The following is a 21,604-nucleotide window of genomic DNA, read 5'->3' on the forward strand; positions in this document are numbered from 1 at the left end:
TGATCTTCAGAGGTGCTTACAACTGTTCAGAAGTGGCAGCACACAAAAGCAGAGAGACGTACAAATAAAGAACTGTACTGACAGGACACTGCTGTTCATCTGTGCCCATAAACCTTGCAAGGAAAGGGATGTTCCAGCAGCGAAAGTCAGCCCACTCAAACTGACGAAAGAATACTATTGCCCATCAGGGAAGTGGCATTCTCTGCCAGAAGAGATTGCTTGGGGCAAGAGTTTACTATGGCTAAAAAAACCCTAGGGTTAAATATTTCTAGGGCTGGGTACTTACATCAGAGAGGCAGACCTAGATAGGCTGGTGGCAGGGCATTGGCTGGTGTCCAACAGGGCGGGGAAATGGTTCTCCTATCGTTGCCCTGGCTGTACTTTGCACTGAAGGAGTTGTTACAGACAGGCCATTGTTGGAGACAAATGAGGGCTGGTTGATCTGAGGTATGTGGCAAAGCCTGCTGCTCAGTACCGATGCAAAACTGGTCGCTGTTAGCAGGATAACTTTTAATTAACATTGGATGTCATCGCAAGCTTCTCTTGTTTGCACTGGATTTGATGAGCTAGTGACTCATGTCCGTGCATGGGATGGATGTGGTAGCTCACATGTTTGTTCTTGGATGCTCGTGTTGTGAAACAGAAGGACCGAACCATGCCAGGAATTCCCTTGCGGGAAAACCAAGCTTTCTGTCACAGCGAGAAACGTCACTAGCAGTAGAGCATGACACCTACTTAGCCAGGAAACCTAATCTATCCTATCTCAGTACTGGCATGGACCCTCAAATGCAGCCTTATAACTTCTGTATTGCTTCAAGTCTGTTGTTTTCCTATAGGTCGTATTTGAAACACATAGAAAAATGTCAAAACTTAAAAAAACAATGAATGCACCTTAAAGACTCACAAAACATCTAGATGGTATCATGAGCATTCGTGGGTACAACCCACTTCTTCAGATGAATGGAGTATTCAGTTCCAAAATAAAGGGAGGAGGAGGAGGAAGGGAAAAATAGTGAATTAGTGAATTAGGAGGAAGGGAAAAATAGTGAATGTTACATGAAGCTGATAGAGAAGGTGCAAATTGTTCTTAAGTACCCATTGTTTGGGTTTTTTTAAGTCATTAGGATGTGGAAGGCAGTGTGCTTGCCAGGTAATGTCTTTATTCATACCTTTGTCATGGGTCCCAAACATGTAAATGAAGTTAAGTTCCAACCCTTCCCTGTGTATTTGGCTTATGGAATTGGCCTAAAACAACAGGGTGACTTTGAGCTCCATTAATGAGTGCCTGGGCAGGTTAAAGTGGTCTCCAACAGGTTTCTGTGTGTTGTCTTTTCGGATATCTGATTTGTGTCCATTAATTCTTTCCTGTAGAGACTATCCAGTTTGGCCAATATACATGGCAGAGGGGCATTGATGACATAGATCCCAGTGAATGTGCAGTTAACTGAGTGGCTGATGTGGTTGGGTTCTTTGCTTGCTTGCTCATGACAGCTCCAATTCAGGTGTATATGTGCCCACATTCACAGTCATTGGAGATTTCTACCTTAGTGTTGCCTATCGGGTTGGTCGTAGGGTCCTGTTGAGCGGCGAGCTCATGGGCTGCCTGTACGTATGTGGTGAGTCCTGCCTGGCTTCACCTCCGGCTTCTGTGAGCATGGCTGGCATTGGTTTCCACGCCCAACGGACATGGCCTAGACAGGGTGGTTGAAGTGCTGGATCCCGGAAGTGGTGGTTAAACCTGGAGTTGCTGTTGGAGAGTTGTTGTTGGGTTTTTTTTTTTTTCATGGCCCCATTCCTGTTGCTGATGCTTTGGACCTGAGCTGGGTAGCTTCTTTCTAAAGCCCCATAAATCCAAAGAAGTGCAGGTTACTTCCGTGGGGGGCACTGGCCTTCTACATCGATAGGGCTCGATGATTCCTACATCAACACAGCTGTTTGTGGGAGTGGCAGACAGGACAAAAGTTCGCCCTGTGTCTGCTCAAAGGACTTTGCCCTAGATCACGGGCTGCATCAGACACAACTACAAGCTGATGAGTGTGCCACCACTGGCAACAGTCAAAGTGTGCTTGACTCGCGCACAAGCATCGTCAGCAGCCTTCTTGGCTCAGGTGCCAATCCACAAGCTCTGTAGAGCTGCTACCTGGTTGCTGGCCACACATTTATCGCCCGTGATGTGCTTACCCAGCAGGCCTGGGGTGACGCTGGCGATGACAGGGCAGTGCCGCAAGCTCTGCACGCCCATGGTGTTGCTTGGGAGTCGCCTAGCATGGAACTGGCATGAGCAAACACGGGAAGAAGAAAAAATGGCCATTACCTTTCAGAACTGTTCTTTGAGCTGTGGCTCGTGTGCATTATAGAATCATAGAATCATAGGACTGGAAGGGACCTCGAGAGGTCATCGAGTCCAGCCCCCCGCCCTCAAGGCAGGACCAAGCTCCGTCTACACCATCCCTGACAGATGTCTATCTAACCTGTTCTTAAATATCTCCAGAGAGGGAGATTCCACCACCTCCCTTGGCAATTTATTCCAATATTTGACCACCCTGACAGTTAGGAATTTTTTCCTAATGTCCAATCTAAACCTCCCCTGCTGCACTTTAAGCCCATTACTCCTTGTCCTGTCCTCAGAAACCAAGAGGAACAAATTTTCTCCTTCCTCCTTGTGACATCCTTTTAGATATTTGAAAACCGCTATCATGTCCCCCCTTAATCTTCTTTTTTCCAAACTAAACAAGCCCAGTTCATGAAGCCTGGCTTCATAGGTCATGTTCTCTAGACCTTTAATCATTCTTGTCGCTCTTCTCTGTACCCTTTCCAATTTCTCCACATCTTTCTTGAAATGTGGCGCCCAGAACTGGACACAGTACTCCAGCTGAGGCCTAACTAGTGCAGAGTAGAGCGGCAGAATGACTTCACGAGTTTTGCTTACAACACACCTGTCGATACAACCTAGAATCATATTTGCTTTTTTTGCAACAGCATCACACTGTTGACTCATATTCAACTTGTGGTCCACTATGACCCCTAGATCCCTTTCTGCCATGCTCCTTCCTAGACAGTCGCTTCCCATCTTGTATGTATGGAACTGATTGTTCCTTCCTAAGTGGAGCACTTTGCATTTCTCTTTATTAAACCTCATCCTGTTTACCTCTGACCATTTCTCTAACTTGCTAAGGTCATTTTGAATTATGTCCCTATCCTCCAAAGAAGTTGCAACCCCACCCAGTTTGGTATCATCTGCAAACTTAATAAGCGTACTCTCTATCCCAATATCTACATCATTCCATGACCCACCCTCCTGGCCCTCTGTCAGAGTTGCCGGATGTAGGATCAGCAGTAATATACTGGGGCACGAGTGTGCACTAAAGGGGTGCCACGGCCAGCCCTGCAGATACCGTTACATCAAAAATCTCCGGCCGCCCCCATGGGCACGCACGCACCTAGAATGGAATGGATGTGAGTAGCGTGTCTCGAAAAACAACTGTTACCAAAGGCAGGGAACCATTTCTTATGGTACCTTGCATAGAGTACTGTATTTGAGGCAGCTTTGTGATTGTAAATGTACCGCCAATGGTACATTATAAATGCCAGAAAGCCAAATGGCCAGCATGTGTCTTCTTCAGAGCAGACCTTCCATCTGGGCAAGACAGCCAGTCTCATACTGAAAACCTATAAAATATAAATAGCCTGAGAGGCTGTGCCTCTCGGAGGAGGCTGGCTCTGTAAAAGGAGATTAAAAACTAGGAAAATCCTATTTGGAGTAACGTTTATAGACTGGTATTACTGAAGCCAAGGGCTTTTTTGTGCCTCCTTTCAATGCCCCCCTCTCCCTGCAAAGACAATGCCTTGAGTTTTAAACCCACACAAGGAAATATGCTGATTTAAATGGATTTCTTGCGTATATAGTCTATAAACTTAATCTGTCTTAACTTTAAGGAGACCACGTATAGTTGGGAAATGTTTTATAGAGGTTCCTGGTTACTACTTACCTCTTAGGTCGGTTTTATGGCCAAACCTTCTGTTTGTTCCTTGCTTGTTCAAGATGACATGAGCTTCTTTAGGGATGTTTATTTGGCTCTTGTGTCTAATTTCATGCCCTTCCAAGGATACTCGCCCATATTATTATTTTGCAAATCGTGCGATATTTTATGTGCAAATATGGAAACAAACAGCCTTGCTGTGGCTGGTTACAAACACAGAGATATTGCAATACTATATTTAGTCATTTTTGTCCTATTAAACACCAGTGTGTTTAGTCTGTGAACTCCTGGAAGAGAGAGCCGCTAACCAGAGCGATAATGGGGTTATTTCAATTGAATTGTTTTGGCTTTCATTAATTTTTCCAGTCTCAAGGCCATTCCTTCAAGGTGAGTGGGTGGGGTTGTAGGCTACATTGCTATTTTAAAGGAACAATTTATTCAACTGCTTCTAAGGAATGGCCTTAAACTGCCTTCATTGTGACAGGTTTGGAGTAAGATTTATCTCTGCCCATTGACAAACTGTTTAGGTTATTCATGATAAACCAAACAGGATTCACTGACCTATAAACAAAGCTCTGCTGCTCATTCACCAATTGTTTAGCTCTTTTTGATAGAGCCAGGACTCTCTAGTAACACAGGGACATAGAATCACAGAATACTAGAATTGGAAAGGGACCGCAAGAAGTCATCGAGTCCAGTCCCCTGCCCTCGTGGCAGGACCCAGCACCGTCTAGATCATCTCTGATAGATGTCTATTTAACCTACTCTTAAATATCTCCAGAGATGGAGATTCCACAACCTCCCTAGGCAACTTATTCCAGTGTTTAGTAACCCTGACAGGTAGGAACTTTTTCATAATGTCCTACCTGACACCCCCTTGCTGCAGTTTAAGCCCATTGCTTCTTGTCCTACCCTCAGAGGCCAAGGAGAACAATTTTTCTCACTCTTCCTTGTGACACCCTTGACTTGAAAACCACTATTGTGTCCCCTCTCCGTCTTCTCTTTTCTAAACTAAACAAGCCCAGTTATTTCAGTCTTCCTTCATAGGTCATGTTCTCTAGACCGTTAATAATTCTTGTTGCTCTTCTCTGGACCTTCTCCAATTTCTCCACCTCTTTCTTGAAATGTGGTACCCAGAACTGGACACAATACTCTAACTGAGGCCTAATCAGCGCAGAGTAGTGCGGAAGAATGACTTCTCATGTCTTGCTCACAACACTTCTGTTAATGCATCCCAGAATTGTGTTTGCTTTTTTTTGCAACAGCGTCACACTGTAGACTCATATTTAGCTTGTGGTCCAATATGTCCCATAGATTTCTGCAGTACTTCTTCCTATACAGTTGCTTCCCGTTCTGTATGTGTGAGACTGATTGTTCCTTCCTAAGTGGAGCACTTTGAATTTGTCCTTATTAAACTTCATCATGTTTACCTCAGAGAAACGCATAACATGCCTTGGAGTTTCTCCTCCCCCCCCCCACAGAGTGGACCCCCAGCCCAATGGGTAATCTTTGCTGAAAGCATTCCACAGATAGACACATGGAAGGAATTTTGACTGGACGGACGCTTGTTCTTTGCATGCTTGTGTCCTGTTGTTGTTTGGTTGTGTTCCCTTGTCTTAAGTTGCTCACAGCTGATCACATGAGTCTTCCATCACGGTGCCCCATCAGCCTGGTAAGAACCCCGTGTCTTTTGAAATACTGGAGGTCACAGGCACCATGGTTGAGATTTGGCCCCACCTTTTCGTGTTTTAGACGATGCCATTTGAGTACTTAGGGATAAATGACTCCGTACTTAACACCCTAAAACACCCCTTTCTCCTCTATGCGAAATTCCTGTTCGTTCCATTTGTATGGGAGTTGCAGTGGCTCTGTCTCTCTGAGAATCAGCCCCAGGTCATCCAAAGTGGAATGCCCCCAAAGAAACGTCTCCAAATTCACTGTTTTGAGTCTGATCGGAGACAAGGGTTGCTAGCTACTTTGCCTTTTTTTAGACGGGCTGTGTACCCCTTCAGATGAGTTTAGACTCAGGGAATGCTCTGGGCGTGGTTGAAGAATTGTGTAGCTGTAGGCCCAGCCCCATGGTACTGGGAGCCAGACAGATGCACAACTGGGATTTGGGTAAACTTTCCAAGAGCATGTAGAAATGTAGGGTCCTAAATCACTTTGAAGGGGTCGACAAGCTGCAAACTGGCTCCTGGTGGGATTTCAGCAGGAATCGGTTCCCTAATTTGTTAGGAATGGGAGGGTGAAAGGTGTGTCTACATGTTTAGGTGCTTCAGTACCCTTGAAAGTCTGGCCCTGAATCTCAGTTTAAAATGCTGCGCAGGTTCTGTGACATCAAGCGCTTGTTCATTTTTGCAAGAAAAGTTCCCAGCAAGCAAATTCCCTCAGTGTTCTCAAACAGCTGGGAGCTGGGCCCTGCGGAAGCATTCCCTGCATACCAGCGAGCTCCTCATCACTTCAAGGCCACCGAATTCACTGCTGCTAGCCCTTCTCCTGGAGACGAACGGCCCTGAACAAACCAGATTGTGTGTGGAGCTGGTGCCATGGAAAATTGTGGGTGATGGCTAGCTGGGGACAACACTGATGGCCCTGTCGTAGACAAGGGTCCTTCCACGGACGGCCAGGCACCAGGACAGGCTCTCGTGGGGGAGAGCCAGCGGGGCAGACCTAGAACGACTTTTCCTCTGCGTGGTTCTGCTGTCTGGCTCGTGACGCTGTGGTTTGGGAGCCTTCCTGACATCTGCTTGGTTGCTCCCTAAAGACAAACTGCGGTAGGTTAGAGAGCAGTGGGCCTGGACTGTGGCTATGTGCCTGGCTGAGTCTCCTGCCCCAGGTAGCTGGCACCTCCCTTCTCCGTGTGGAGTGGCTTGTTTCTCAAAGTGTCCGGGCACGGAACCCCCTGGCCCCAGCCCCTCCCTTGTTCCTAGGTGCCCCTGGCTGACTGTTCAGCTGTGGGCTGTGCCAGCTGCTGGTCATAGAACCGTAGAGCTGGAAAGACCTTAGGAGGCCATCAAATCCAGCGCCCTGCCCAAGGCAGGACCAATCCCAATTAAATCAACCCAGCCGGGGCTTTGTCAAGCCGAGACTTAAACACCTCTAGGGATGGAGACTCCACTACTTCCCTAGGGAACCCATCCCAGTGCTTCACCACCCTCCTAGGGAAATAATTTTTCCTAATATCCAACCTGGACCTCTCCCACCACAACTTGAGACCATTGCTCCTTGTTCTGACATCCAGCACTACTGAGAACAGCCTCTCTCCAGCCTCTTTGGAACCTCCCTTCAGGAAGTTGAAGGCTGCTATCAAATCCCCCCTCACTCTTCGCTTCTGCAGATTAAATAGACTCAACTCCCTCAGCCTCTCATAAGTCATATGCTCCAGCCCCTGAATCATTTTGGTTGCCCTCCGCTGGACCCTCTCCAGTGCATCCACATCCTTCCTGTAATTGGGGGCCCAGAACTGGACACACTACTCCAGATGTGGCCTCACCAGAGCCGAGTAAAGAAGAATAATCACGTCTCTGGATCTGCTGGCAATGCTCCTCTTAATGCAACCGAATATGCCATTAGCCTTCTTGGCTACAAGGACACACTGTTGATTCATGTCCAGCTTCTCATCCACTGTAACCCCCAGGTCCTTTTCTACAGAAGTGCTACTTAGCCAGTCGGTCCCCAGCTTGTAACTATGCTTGGGATTCTTCCGTACCAAGTGCAGGACTCTACACTTGTCCTTGGTGAACCTCATCAGATTTCTTGTGGCCCAATCCTGCAATTTGTCTAAGTCACTGTGTGTCTGTCTGTCTCCCCCAGGCCGCCTCGTGGGGGTTCATACTCAGTTACAGCCACAACCTCGGAGGGCAGGTGATTAGCCTTGGGCAAGGCTCTGCAGTCGAGCCTGGTCTGCTTGTGCCCACTGAGCGAGGTGCCCTCAGGGACGACAAAGCGCATGGGCACTTGCTGCTGGATCACCCGTTTCAGCCCCAACCCACGGCCATGCCCAGCTCACGCACCCCTGCCTCGACTCCATTCGCCTGCACTCAGGCTCCTGTCCAGCTGCGTGGGAAATGCTGAGGGGCCAAAAGGGGAGTCCAGACACAGCCACCCGTGCGCTCGTTTCCTCAGAAGCATGACGGAGAAGCCCCCGAACTGCTGCCAGTCACTCACGCTGAGCCTTTTGCTGCAGCCCTGCCCATGCCGGCACGCAGTACGTCTTCCCCCTCCTCCCCGCGCTTCACCCCAGCTCGGTCTCGCACGCAGCCAGCCCAGGGCTAAGGAAGAGCAACCTGGCTAGTACGTGGCCAGTGGATCGGTCAGACGGTCTGATCTGTGGCCACTGCCAGTTACGGGTTCCCCTCAAGGCTCTGCCTGGGAGGCAGGCTGGTTCAACCCCAGCAAACAGGGTGTTCGGAACTGAAAAGCAGTGAGAAGCGTGTGGGCAGGAAGGCACATAAGGCTGGAACGAAGGGAATTGTGGGAACTTGACCCATGCTCCCATAATTCCGAGTGCAGGGCTGGTATCCCACAATGCACTGCCATAACGTTGTATGAGGCAGCATCCGGGCAAAGGACACAAAGGGCACAAAGGGACTCCGAGCCATGATGCGCCGTCTCTTTTGACACCTCGTGCGGTGAGGATGTGCCGCATCTGTGTAGGCAGCTCACTGTGCCTGCGTTCTCATGATGTGACCCCAAGGGATGCATGGCACCAAAAAGCCTACTGGCAAAACTTTCTAGGGTAGACATGGCTGCTTGTATGTCCTTTGCTGCCGAGTGCTCTGTGTCCATTCCTCCCGAGGAAGCAGAGAGCAGCACTAATAAATGTGATCCTCAATCATCCATCTCTCTAAACATAGCATAAAACCTTCCAGGAGAGAGATCACTATCGATGGGTGGAAACTCTCCTGTTCTGAACGACACTGGCCACGCCAGAAAGATCTTGTGAGTTCTTGGATTTGCCTTTGCACCTCTGTATTAACAGGATCTCAGCCTGTCCCCTAATTTGTTAGAGCTAATGGTAAGAAAAGAATGGAAATGGTTAAGACAGAGACCAGAAATGAATAATGATCCTTTTGCTGAAGGAATAAACACCAGCAGCACTGGGAACTGCTTTTCTCTAACCCTCCCCTCTTCTACACATGATGTTTCTGGCTTTCATTTGCCTTGGCAGGAAATTCATCTCTTCTCTTCCCTCTTCCACCCCCTCCTTTCTCCCTTGCCAGATGCTGTTCTTCCTCGTCTCGCTACTCATCCTGCTAAAGTTGCATCTAACGCACGCTGTGCCGTGTCTGCGAGGACGGGGTTGAAACAGGTTAAACAAGCATCTTGGCAAGCTCTGGAACTTCACCTTGAAAGAGGAGCCCAGATGTCATCAGGGAGCTGAGAACGAAGCTGTAAGGTAAATCAAAAGTCCTTTGCTCCTGTTGGCAGGAGGGACGTTGATCTGCTGAAGGGCAGCGGCAGACAGCGTTGGAAACCGGGACGGAGGGGCTAAGAGCTGCTGTTTGATGTAACTAAACTCTCAAAAACCCAGCCCTGAAAACAGGTGCGGAGGATTTCACTGTAAAGACGGAGAGAGGTTGTAAATTTCACATGGAGGGGAAGGATTGCTCGGTGGCATCCGTTGGGGGAATGGTTCGCAGTGGATACTTCTGCTTTTAAAGCTTGCGGGGGCTTTCCAGCCATTCCGTTGCAGACGAACTAAAACCTGAGTGCTTCTTGCCCCGGTGTGCATTGGAGATGGGGCGGGCTGTGGGAGGAGGGCTTTTCAGACAGCACGGCACAGTGCTGGGCAGGGCGCAAGAGCAGTGCTGCCAATGAGCTGCACGGGGTTTATTCTCTCCCTGTGTTCTGTCTGCTGGACAACAGTGAGTGTTGCAAATCTCCGTGAACGTGGGAGGGCAAAAGGGAATTTCTTCTGATGTCTCTGTCAGTGCTGCAGCGGCTGGAGAGCAGTGCAGATTATTATGGGGCGAACGGAGGCTTAGCTATTAAGGCAACAAGGGACTGAGCTGAATCTCTTGGAGATCACAGGAGACAAATCCTCACCAGGATTTCTGCCTCCGTCCCAATAGCTTGGATGAAACGGGTGTGCTCAGCGTGTAGCCTGTCACGCGGGTACGAGGGCACACGCCTCTCATGCGGGTGTGGTCAGGCTAGATCAGGATGGGAGGGTCGTACTTCGGGAGGCGGGTTATTGCAGGTCAGGTAGGTTAGGTCACTTACTGCAGCGAGCAGGACCGATGCACTCGCCTTTTCGTGGAGGCCGTGGCATCGGGCAGTCTGAGACAGGGTTAATAGCACAGGGAGCAGGCCCTAGCAGGAGAGCTGTTTTCTCAGCTCCAGTGTTGCATTTCTTGTAACCAGGAGTGTCCTGCCGAGTTCAGCTTGCTCAAGAGTTTCCCTTCTAACCCCCTGTTGGCCCCGGCTGAGAATCGGGGCAGGATTCAGGAGTCTTCTGCAGCTGGCCCCAGATCGATCCCGGTTTGTTTCCCACCCTCCTCTCCAGAGTCTGAGCACCCTCCGGTGATGCAGCCATTGTGACTCACATCTGCCGTGTGTGGTTCATTCCCAGGGGAGAAGCGTGCAGTGGAGTGGGGGGCTTGGGGAGTCTGATGTGCACATGCCGCTCTGCGCTTCCATTAGCAAAGGCAGGTTGGGTAAGTTCGTGATGGCCCTTAGCTCCTGGAGGAGTTCATTTCTCCAGTCTTAGACATCCTCAAAGAGGGCTCTGTCTCATGCCCAGGCCAGCTTTACCCTCGCAGTGTTGGGGGCCATGGGGAGAAGGAATGTAGCTTCCACGGCAGGGGAGGGCAATAAACGGCGGCGGTGAACTCCTGGTGGGCCACCGCCCTATATCTATCTGCACCTCCATAGGTACAGGCGATTGCCGCTCCCATTGGCTGCAGATCGCTGTTCCCGTGGCTCCCATTGGCCAGGAGGCAGCACGGACCAAGACACCACTTCCCGCAGACCCCATAGGCTGGGGGCAGAACCCAGCCTGCCAGCCGGTATTTACCCACCCCGTTCTACAGGGTAAAAGTTTCTCTCTGGTGGCTTTAAAGATTATAGCTACCGGGACCTTCCCTGGGGAGTTCATGTGGGGTAGCCTGGCAAGTCTAGAGGGTATCGAGATGGACACTGACTGGCCAGATCTGAGTAGTGGGTCCGGAGAAACAGGCAGCAGAGGAGGCTGTGACAGTGTCCGCTGTGTCATCGACCCTCCTGAGGGTGGATGAGCTAAACCAGTGTTTCTCAATCTTTTTTGTATAAAATACCCCTTTTTCAAAACAAAAAAGTATCCCCTCTTTAAAAAAAAAAAAAAAATTCCCCTCAGTACTTACAGTTTTCAGACACACAACACTTTTCCCCCCCCTACGATTGCACCACATTTGTTTAAACAACTTAATTGTAGCCAGCAGGGTGATGACATTTTGGGGTTTAAAAAGTACAAAAATAAAGCGCTGTAAAACTTAAAACAAAAGCTCAGTTTTCTCCAAATGTCACTTGTGTGGACGTACCCCCAGACTCCTCTGAAGTACCCCCAAGCGTGCTCGTACCACTGGTTGAGAAACACTGATCTACACTAGTGCAACCACCATTGGTAGCTCAGGTGAAAAACCTTGTGCACAGCTCTGACTCCCCCGGCCAAAACGCCCTTGCCGATCCAACGTGCAGCATTCATGCTGCATAGCCCAATAGCTGCCTTCTGTGTGGGGCAAGCAATTGGTTTGGAAACACCTACCAGGTAATGAGTAACAGTCAGCATGGATTTGTCAAGAACAAATCACGGCAAACCGACCTAGTAGCTTTCTTTGACAGGGTGACACGCCTTACGGATGGGGGCATTTCTAGACTTTAAGAACCCTTTTGGTACGAGGGACGCGAACGACTAGTTGATGATCCGATAAGCATTTGCTTATCGGATAGTCGACAGGCTAGTCAACTAGTCACTTCCCACCCCATCAGAAAGAGGCAGCGGGGGGGGGGGGGGGAGTGGAGTGGGTGCTTCAAAATGGCAGCACCATATGGAGCTTGGGATCAGCTGGGGACTCCCTCGCTGACCCCAGGCTCCCTGCGGCGTTTCAAAGTGGCAGCGCCGAACGGAGCCCGGGTGAGTGAGGGAGTCCCCAGCCAGCCCCAGGCTCCACGCAGCACTGCTGCTTTGAACCCTGTGCTCCCTGCAGCGCTTTTGCCTTTTAAGTGTAGTAACAGCCCTAGGGTTGTTGCTACACTTCAAAGGCGGAGGTGCCCAATCGAATAGTCGATGTAAATTTCATCAACTAGTCGATTAATTGAAATTTATTATCCCTATTTGGTACGCGTTCACGTGACCGTCTCCCAAACAAGCCAGGGACACACTACCTAGATGGGGCTATTGTTAGGTTGGTGCATAAATGATGGGAAAACTATTCCCGAAAAGTAGTTCTCGATGGTTCACAGTCCAGCAGGAAGGGCATGGCGAGTGGGAGCCCACAGGGATCAGCTGTGGGTCTGGTTCTGTTCAATATCTGCAGCAGTGATTTAGATCAGGGGTTTTTAAATGACGGGGCACGGCCAGGACTGGGGGTGGAGTGTCGGGCGCTGGGTCTCGTGGCTGCAGGCAGATCTGGTGAGCAGTGGGGGGAGGGGCGGCTAAGGCAGCTCCCTGCCTGTCCTGGCACTGCAGATTGCGCTGCGCCCCAGAAGTGGCTGGCAGCAGGCCCAGCTCCTAGGTGTGTGTAGGGAGGGGAGAGAGCGCACAGGGCTCTTTCCCCTGCCCCTGCCCCTGCCCTAAGCACTAGCCCCGCACTCCCACTGGCTGGGAACCTGCTGCCAGCTGCTTCTGGGGCGCAGCATGGTCTGTGGTGCCAGGAGAGGCAGGAAACTGCCTTAGCAACCCTTGCCGCACCACTGGCTAGGAGCCACTCCTGCCCCAGCCTTGCCTCCCCCCCCAAAAGCTCTGTCCTCAGCCCCACCCTGGAGCCCATAGTCTAATCAAATTATGTTGGGTTGTGGCACCAACAGTTTTCTTCAGTTGGGTCAAGAGGAAAAAAAAATGTGAAAGCTGCTGCTTTAGATCATGGCAGAGAGGGTTCACACGCAGCTTGTGGGCAGTACCACAGTGGGAAGTGCTGCACATGCTTTGGAGAGAGGATTACAGTCCAGATGATTTGGACACACTGAAGCAACAGTCAGAAGAAAATAGACTGAAACCCAGACAGGACAAACGCAAAGTGCTCCACTTAGGGAGGAACAATCGGTTGCGCACACACAACATGGGAAGTGTCAGTCTAGGAAGGAGTCCTGCAGAAAGGGATCTAGGGGTTCTAATGACTCACAAGCTACATATGAGTCAACAGTGTCACGTTGTTGGGGGGGGGAAGTGAGTTGGATGTATCAGCAGGAGTGTTGTTAAGCAAGACACACAAAGTCATTCTCCCCTCTACTCCATGCTGTTAAGGCCTCAATTGGAGTGTCGTGCCCAGTCCCAGGTGGACAGAGGTGGAAAAATTGGAGAAGTCCACAGAGAAGAGCAACAATGATTAAGTGCTTAGCAAACATGAGCTATGCGGAAAGATTGGAAAACCCCTGGGGGTGGTTTTGTCTGGAGAAGAGAAGACTGAGAAGGGGATATGATCACAGTATTCAAGTATGAAAAGGTTACTGCAAGCGGGGGTGAAAATGATTCTCCTTCTGAGAATAGAACAAGAAGCCAAGGGGCTTACATTGCAGCCGAGGAGGGGGCGGAAGGTTAGGTTGGACCATCAGGGGAATCATGTGCTGGAATAAATTGCCTAAGAAGTTTGTGAAATTTCCATCATTGGAGGACAATTTAGACACTCACTCGTCAGAGTTGGCCTGTCTGGAGGGCAAGGGATTGGACCAGATGACCTATTAAGGTCCTGACTAGGCCAGCGTTTCTGTGGTTCTTCCGCAGTTGTATGGGAGAAATGGCCGTTCTGATTTGGTGGAGACAAAAACAAGTGTTTAAATGAAAGGGGTGGAGCCAGGTGGGACAGTAGCCGGAGCAGGTTAACTACACTTGTTACATTGCTCTGTCCCACAGTGGGGGTGGGGATGTGGCTCTGCCATCACTAACATCTTCATGTACAGTGTAGGAACCACGTACAATCGGCTCCCAGGTGATGTTTACGTCTCCACTCCCACACAGAGAATTTTCTCCTGTGCTTTCCGGAAGGGAAATGCCTCAGAAGGTCATCTGAATATTCAGATTTCCGGCAGTTTGATGTTCGCAGTGATTTGCCACTGAACCCGGAACGGACGTGTCTGGAAATGAGCAAGTCATTTGCCTCCAGGGCCACTCTGGGTGCCGTCCTAGCTAAACTGCTGCCTCTTACTCACGCGGAGAATCTTCTGGCTGTGCAGATACTCCTCTTCAGGTGCCTCTGAGGAGGGGTGGTAGGCAGCCCGGCCATTAGCTAGGCCTACCTGAAAAAGACGTGATGTGTTCCACTGACGGCTAGAGGCTCGCGGGAATTATGTTGTTCGCTTTCATAGATCAGCCTCCTACATCCAGTTTTTTTTGCAGTGTGATTCGTCATAAAAGGCAATTACTCCAAATGCAACGGCCTTTGTGTTATCCACGTTGTTGCTGTTGAAGGGTTGTTGTGATGTTTTGAATGGGGAGTTCTGAGTAAGCTACTTAACCGATTGCTGGCTGCTTTTCTCTGTGGCAGATCCTACCCCAGCAATGGTAAAAGCTGTGGCAGGAGATCCACCATTACCTTTGTTAGAATCCCTGCTTGATAATGACATAGGTGGGCATGCATCACAGAGGGCCTTTGCCTGGCTTTAGTACTAATGTTAGGGTTGCCAGGTGTCCGGTTTTGAACCAGACAGTGCAGTATTAGGGCTTTATGTGTGGGAAACAAATTGAGAAAATATAAATGAGAGAATAGACATGTCCGGTATTTTCTAAATCAGATGGAATGTCAATTGTGAAGTAATGTCAAGTGTGTCCGGTATTTTTGTTGAAACCATCTGGCAACCCTAATTAACATCGTATTTCCTTCTCCCCGGGAAGCTGGTAAGTAGGTTGTTATTCCCAAAGCTATTTTATAAACACATTCAGCATGGCTTTATATATATTCAGGCTTGCTGTATTGGTCGAGGGGTGGGCAATATATCAGCGATGGTTTGCCAGAGTTAGCCCCTTACCTGTGCCTCTGCAGGTACCAGCGATCGCAGCTCCCATTTCCTGCAGATTGCCGTTGCTGGGCCAATGGGAGCTGCAGGAAGTGACACGGACCGGAACATCACTTCCTATTGGCCAGGAGTGATGATCCGTGGCCCTTGGGAGCTGCAATCACCGCGCCTGCGGAGGTGCCCATGAATATAACAGCGGCCTGCTGGGGGCTAACTCTGGGGAACTGAATCCAGCCTGCGGGCTGATATTTGCCCACCCTGGTATTAGTCACTGGGGAATCATTTAATCTTGAGGATTTGCCTCTAGCCAGAATTTTAATGGCATTTCTAAGAGACTCCTGAGCGATTTCCTCATAAAATAGTTGTATTTGTGCATTGTGGGTTAAAGAGCAAAGGGACAGATTTTTCAGTGGTTTGAAGGCACCTAAAAGCCGCGTAGGACTTTCGAAGAAGTGCATAAGCCGACCGGGGCTAAGTGTCCCATGGGAGCGAGCAGCCTGCCCTGCCCGGGTGCCGCTTCACCCCTCGTGGGGAACCGTCAGCAGCTTTAGGTGCCTCCGCACCTTTGAAAATCAAGCCCAGAGTTTCCAGTGACCCTTCGTATGTCTCTGCTCACTCGGAGGAGGAGAGCAGCTTTTCTAATAAGCTTGAAGTATTTGAAGAATGCCTTGAGTTTTAGTTCCGAATCCCCTTGATTCCGTTTAAAGACGGAATACGCAGCTGCTGGCTCGCTTTCTTGAAGAAACTTTAGCGAGCAAATACCATGATTTCCTGATGTGCTCAAAATACCTCCGCCGGCGGCTCATGGAAGCTCTTGAAAGGCTGGGAGTCGGGAGGTTTTCTCAGGACATCCCGTCCCTGGAGCTCGGCCCTGCCAAGATTCCCAGAATAATATTTTTCCCGTTTATATCATTTTACTTTCTAACTAACTACACCAACAAATACCCCAACCTGACCCGGACATAACCCGCATCTAGGCAGGGTCAGACCAAAGGTCCGTTCCTCCCAGGGCCCTGTCTGCCCACAGTGGCCAATGCCGGATGCCCCAGAGGGAGTGAACAGAACAGGGAATCATCAAATGATCCATCCCCTGTCCCCCATTCCCAGCCCCTGACAATCAGAGGCTAGGGACACCGTCCCTGCCCAGCCTGGCTAACAGCCATTGATGGACCCAACCTCCATGAATGTCTCTTTTTTTTGAACCCTGGTATTGTCCTGGCCACACACTATATCTCTTCTCCCCCCCCCCCCCCCACTTCTCCTCTCGGGAAGAGCATGAGAGAGAGAACGGCTCCTGAAAGGTGCTACTCATTGTGCTTAATGATCGACTGGAAGGTGCTCTGGGCTAGAACACAGCCAGGATCTCAGCCCACCAGCGAGGCACCAGTGGTGTTCTCAATAGCCGGGCTCAGCAGGGTGCTTTCTGTTTCAGTGTCTGCAGGCCCAAAGCCACCTGAGCTACCACGCTGCTGGGAGTACTCAGACCTAGGCCCCGGTAGGGTTCTCAGAGAGGTCCCCCGCCTGTCTTGCCAGCAGGGCCCGACTTGTTGGTATAGTCAGAGCATGCCTGAGACTGATACCGGTCCCTAAAAGCCAGCCGTGGTGGAGCAGGGGAGGTGTGTGCCGTAGCTTAGAGGTTAGGCTGCTTCTGGGGTGGTGGGACACCAGTGTTCAAGTCCTTGTACCAGTAATTCTGCAAAGCGGAGTGGCTACAGTAGGAGACTTGCCGTGGTCTGTTCTGTAGCCTGCAGGGCCGGGCGCTTGCTCGGGAGGGGAGGGACCTGCATCCAAACCTCACCTGCACAGCAGGTCTCCATGTCCCGGGAGAGGTCTCGCGGCCGCTGTGTACTGGGGTGAGCTTAGCCCTGACACTACAGCAGGGTGGTCTGACTTCCTGACCCTCCCCGCTCCATGCGAGAATCCTCGGACGCTCCAGAGCTGGGTGCCCCTGTCGGCGCTTCAGCCCTGCGGTAGGGTCAGCCCTGCGGTGGGGCAATTACCCAGGGGCCTGGCATTCCCAGTTGCCGCCGCTGCTCGAGCCATGGCCCCTTGGAACTGCCGCAGCCTGGAGGGCTACAGGGGCCGCTGCCCTGAGCCCCACCCGTTCCCCTGTGGAATTTCAAAGCATGCTGGGAGGGCGCAGAAAGAGGGAGGCTGAGAACCCCTGCCGTGGCGGGTGTGAGGAGAAGGGCGGTAAATAGCAGGAGCGTAACACGCACCGGGGCTGCCCAGTGGGCGACGCCCCCTTCTCTGTTTGGCGTCTCCATCGCTCATCAACAGGCGGTCGTGTTCCCATTCACGGCCGCCCCGCCCCGCGTGCCTGTCGCTGGCAGCGCTGCGCTGTACGTGGACCAGAGCACGTTCCGCCGGGAGTAACAGCAGATACCAGGAGCTGTGGGGGCTGCAGCCCAAACCCTCCCACCCTGGCGCTTGTCCCCGTGTGCCATGCAGCTGGTTCTCTGCATACAGAAACCCAGGCTGGCGTGGGGGGTAGCCCCACGCCACAGGGGTCCCCATGGAGCTACATTGCTCAGGGTTCCGTTGAGGTCCAGGGCCCCGAGTTCCAGCCCCATGTGGTGCGACTTTGGCTTTCTCCCCCGGGCCCCAGCGAGTCTAATGCTGGCCCTGCTCTGTGGCTTCCCCTGGAACTTTCTCGTGGCCTCCCAGGAGGCCCGGGACTCCTGGCTGAGAATTGCTGCACTAGTTCAAACAAAACCTCCTCCCCCTTGAGCCGGGCGTTCCAGCAAGCTCTTCGGGGGATCAGTGTGTCCCGGGCAATTTCCTGGGAATCGGTGTGTTGTGACTTGAGAGCTGTGGGTCTTCCTACCAGCCCTGAGTCTCTGCTCAGGAATGTGCTTCCTAGCTTAGCCAATGCAGAGTGTGCTACGCTTCTGCCAAGGCCAGGCCTGCAGCTTTGCGGTCACATCGTCGGTTATGGCTAGGCCCCCGGCAAGGCCTGTACGCTGGGCTTGGCTTTTTGGGCCCAGATACGCCTGAAGCAGAGAAACCTCTGTGTAAACCAGAAAATCCAATAGGTTGGCCCTCCCTGGTCTGGCACGAGGGGATTTGCCAGACCAGGGCAGGTCCCCTGCCACCGCCCCCGCCCTCCCTAGTCCATCCCCTCCCCCCCACTGCTGGATGCTTCCGGCAATTGTTGGGGAAATCTCGCTCCCCTTGGGTACAGAGTCCCCAGAAGGGTCCGAGGCTGGAGGTCAAAGCAGTGAGGCAGGAGAGAAATCTAGAAGGAAAACTTTATTATGCATGCAGGCAGGCTGACAGCTACCAGAGAGCAGCAGCAGCCCTGAGAGACAGGTTCAGGGATCCTTTATACAGTATGTTCAGACAGTTTAGTTGTTGATTGTTTTCTTTAACATAGCAAAGTCTCAGCAGAAGTACTCGGAGAGGTTTCTGTTCACACCAGAAGTGCTAGAAGCAAGTTTACAGTACAAAGGCACATGAGAACCTGAGCGAGGAGCCTACAAGGCAAACTGTGACAAAGATAAAGGTTTACATGACAATTTGTGACAGACTAGGAGTCTCCATGAAGTTGAGCTAGGAGGCATTGGAAGGGTCTTGGTTAGAGTTTAGTTCATTTCTCTCTGTTACAGGGAGAGAGGTCTGGAAAACTTTTAACCCTTACAGCAGTTTTCTTTTAGAGAGTCTTGATTTCCTCCACAGTCCCCCCTTTAGACACAATTGGAGTTATTTGATTTTTCTCCCACAATTGCACCTGGCCCCACTGCCCCCAGGCTTCGGCTCCAGCACCAGACCCCCTGCTGCCAGCCCGGCCGGGGGTCTCTGCTGTGCTGCCAGACTTCCCTGCCATGGACCCCCCTGCCACGCTTCTGGCCTTGCTGCCAGACCTCCCTATTCCTGGGTTCTGTGGTCCAGCAACATCCGTCGTCCTGCTGGATCACTGACGTTGCCGGAGAACAGAGTTCCGGTTTTGGGAAGGTACAACTTGTACTAACAAATAAGAAACAAATTCAGATGATTTAAGACTGAAAATCAAAGGAATAACTTGTACAAACCGTGTATTTATTTAAATGAAACCTCGATTTAAATTTAAAAGGCAAGCTGTGATTTGGATGTGCCCTGATGGGAAAGCGTTAAGGTTACGCATCTCAAGGACGTGCCACTTCCTTCTCTACCTCCTGCGCAGGAGACACGATGAAGGAAGAAAACCAGGGGAATGACTGGAGAGGAAGACACTCGGGCAGTTGTAGGCTGTTTCTCAGCCTGTAGGAAGCGGGTTGACATTAGAACAGTGGTTCTCAGCCTTTCCAGGCTACCGTGTCCCTTTCCGGAGGCTGGATGGTCTTGCACACCCCCTAGTTCACCTTACTTAAAAACTGCTGGCTTATAAAATCTAATGTAAAAATACAAAAGTTACAGAAAGCTATTCCTGACCAGTTGCTTGTGTTCTCGTTTGTACTGTGTAATTACAAAATAAATCAACTGGAATAGAAATACTGCATTTGCATTTCAGCACCTAAGCAGGTTGCTGCAGGAAATTTTAGTTTGTACTGACTGCTGGCACTTTTTATGTAGCCTGCTGTGGAAGTTGGCAAGTCTCCGGACGAGTTAACGTGCCCCTTGGACACCTCTGTGTGCCACTAGGCATATGTATGCCCCTGGTTGAGAGCTCCTGAGTTAGCACAGTCCCACAGCTGCACTAGGGAATGAATTCTCTGCGTGGCATGCAGAACTCTTGGGACGGCGCAAGCTATCTCCCGGCAATAACGCCGCAGCAACTAAGGGCTTTGCCGTTCAATTTCCTAGTGTGTTTTAAACAGAGCGATGTTTGTCTGTGGGAGGTGATGGTCTTGTAGGCCGTGTCTGCGCTGCGGATCTGTGCTGTTGGGCTGCACCAGGTACGGGCTCCCGTGTGGATGCTTTATGCTGACGGCAGAGAGCTCTCCCGCCGGCAGAACGAAACGAGTGGCAGAACCTCGGCGATGGGAGTGTCCCCTTCCGACAGGGCTGTCCGCAGCACTGCCGTAACCAGCAGGGCCCACGTGGGCTGGGTGGGCAACGAAGGGGAGCGGGGTTAAGCCCCAGTATCCCGACCCTGCTTCCTGGCTGCAGAACCCAGCAGAGTGGGACAAGCGCTGGGCCCTGAGGAGAGCCCTGGAGGGCACGTAGGAGCCCTGGAGGCAAAGTGGGTGGGCCAGGGCCTACTCAAGCCCACCTGGAGCTCCACCTCTGGGCCACAGAAACCAGAATCTGTCAACTTCCAAACAAAACTGTTCCTGGGCGCTGTGTTTTGGGAAAGCGCTGGCCCCCCATCTGGATCACAGCCTGCACCTGTGTGAGACCCCCAAATTCCAAGGCAGTCTGGTTTTCGATGTTGTAGAATGGAAAGCTGGCTTTGCCCTCAACTGCAGCAGCCCTCTGTCTTGGCTGCACTAATAAATATGGCTGGCGACTAATAATAAAACAGCCCACTACCAAAGAGAGCCCCATCTCCTTTCTTTGAGCAGAGGCTCAGAGCACAGCCAACACGGGAGAGATGAATCGTCGTGTGGCTTCTTGTGCGCCTGGAAAGTGCCCGATCTGTGGTCTCCACATGTACATAGAGACCTGCACGGGCACCCCGCGGCTCTGGCGGACTTGTACTGGGCTGATGCAGGTGCCCCAGAGGCCAGTGCTAAGGCCTCCCGCACTTTTGAGTGCCTCCCTCTGCAAGCTGAACATCAGATTTTTACCACTCTGCTCCCAAGCACAAGAGTTTTGATTTTCCGCCTTCTGTGTTTTCTAATGTATATGTCGGGGGGATTTTACCAAAGCGCCTACGTTGGGACAGCGAGCGAGAATGCAGCCTGTGCCCCTGCATAGCCTCTCAGAGCTGGAGAGAGCCTGCCTGCAAGAAATTGCCTTTTGCCAGCTGCAAAAAAAGAATCTAGTCCGGAGTCTGAGCCTTCCTAAAGGTAAGGAGAGAGGAAACACGTCTCGGGGCGATGGGCTGCAGAATGCTAGCTGTGCACGTTCTCTTACCGCCGTGGTTTTTAGCCGTAATGAACGCGCTGCTTGAGATTTTCGGACCTCCCTGCACAGTTGTTGCTTGGGTTGAAACCTGGTTGTTACTGTTTTGGGTCAGAGCCATCCTCGCTGCCTCAGCCCAGCTAACAGGGCTTGCGCTTCCTTCGGAGCATGGGAACGTGACCTTGCCTGCTCTGCGCATGTGATGCGCCCCCTCTAATCGCAAGCAGATGTCAAAACTTCTGGCAAATTCTTCAAATGGGAAGAAGTGAATCCCATGTTGGAGGGGACCGAAACTTCCCCTGCACTGCTTTCGGAGGCTCCTGGAGCACAGCGCAGCCTTGGTGCTTGGCGATTGGTGCGTGCTTAGTCTCATGACAGTGCACAGCTAGGAGATGTCTCTAATTGATAGGTAAATAGAGCAGATCCCCAGAGACCTTTCCTCTGCATCTTGGCACAAACAGGAGCCGCAAGGCTGAACGGGAGCCCATCAG

At 51.2% G+C, this 21,604-nt stretch overlaps 1 protein-coding gene across 3 annotated transcripts in view; it reads left to right on the forward strand.

Moving 5' to 3' along the window:
* The first annotated feature begins 9,131 nt into the window (after nt 1–9,131).
* ARHGAP36 (Rho GTPase activating protein 36) overlaps nt 9,132–21,604 on the forward strand; it is a 28,383-nt gene continuing 15,910 nt past the window's right edge. Inside the window, exons 1-2 of one of the 3 annotated variants that reach the window (XM_075896657.1) lie at nt 9,132–9,378; nt 20,918–21,058. In XM_075896657.1, coding sequence (XP_075752772.1) covers nt 20,944–21,058 — 115 coding nt within the window. In that variant the 5' untranslated portion in view covers nt 9,132–9,378; nt 20,918–20,943. The other 2 variants (XM_075896659.1, XM_075896658.1) reach the window with 2 other exon arrangements.

Source organism: Pelodiscus sinensis, chromosome 13, assembly GCF_049634645.1.
Source record: "Pelodiscus sinensis isolate JC-2024 chromosome 13, ASM4963464v1, whole genome shotgun sequence".
In the NCBI taxonomy this organism is placed as follows: Eukaryota; Metazoa; Chordata; order Testudines; family Trionychidae; genus Pelodiscus; species Pelodiscus sinensis.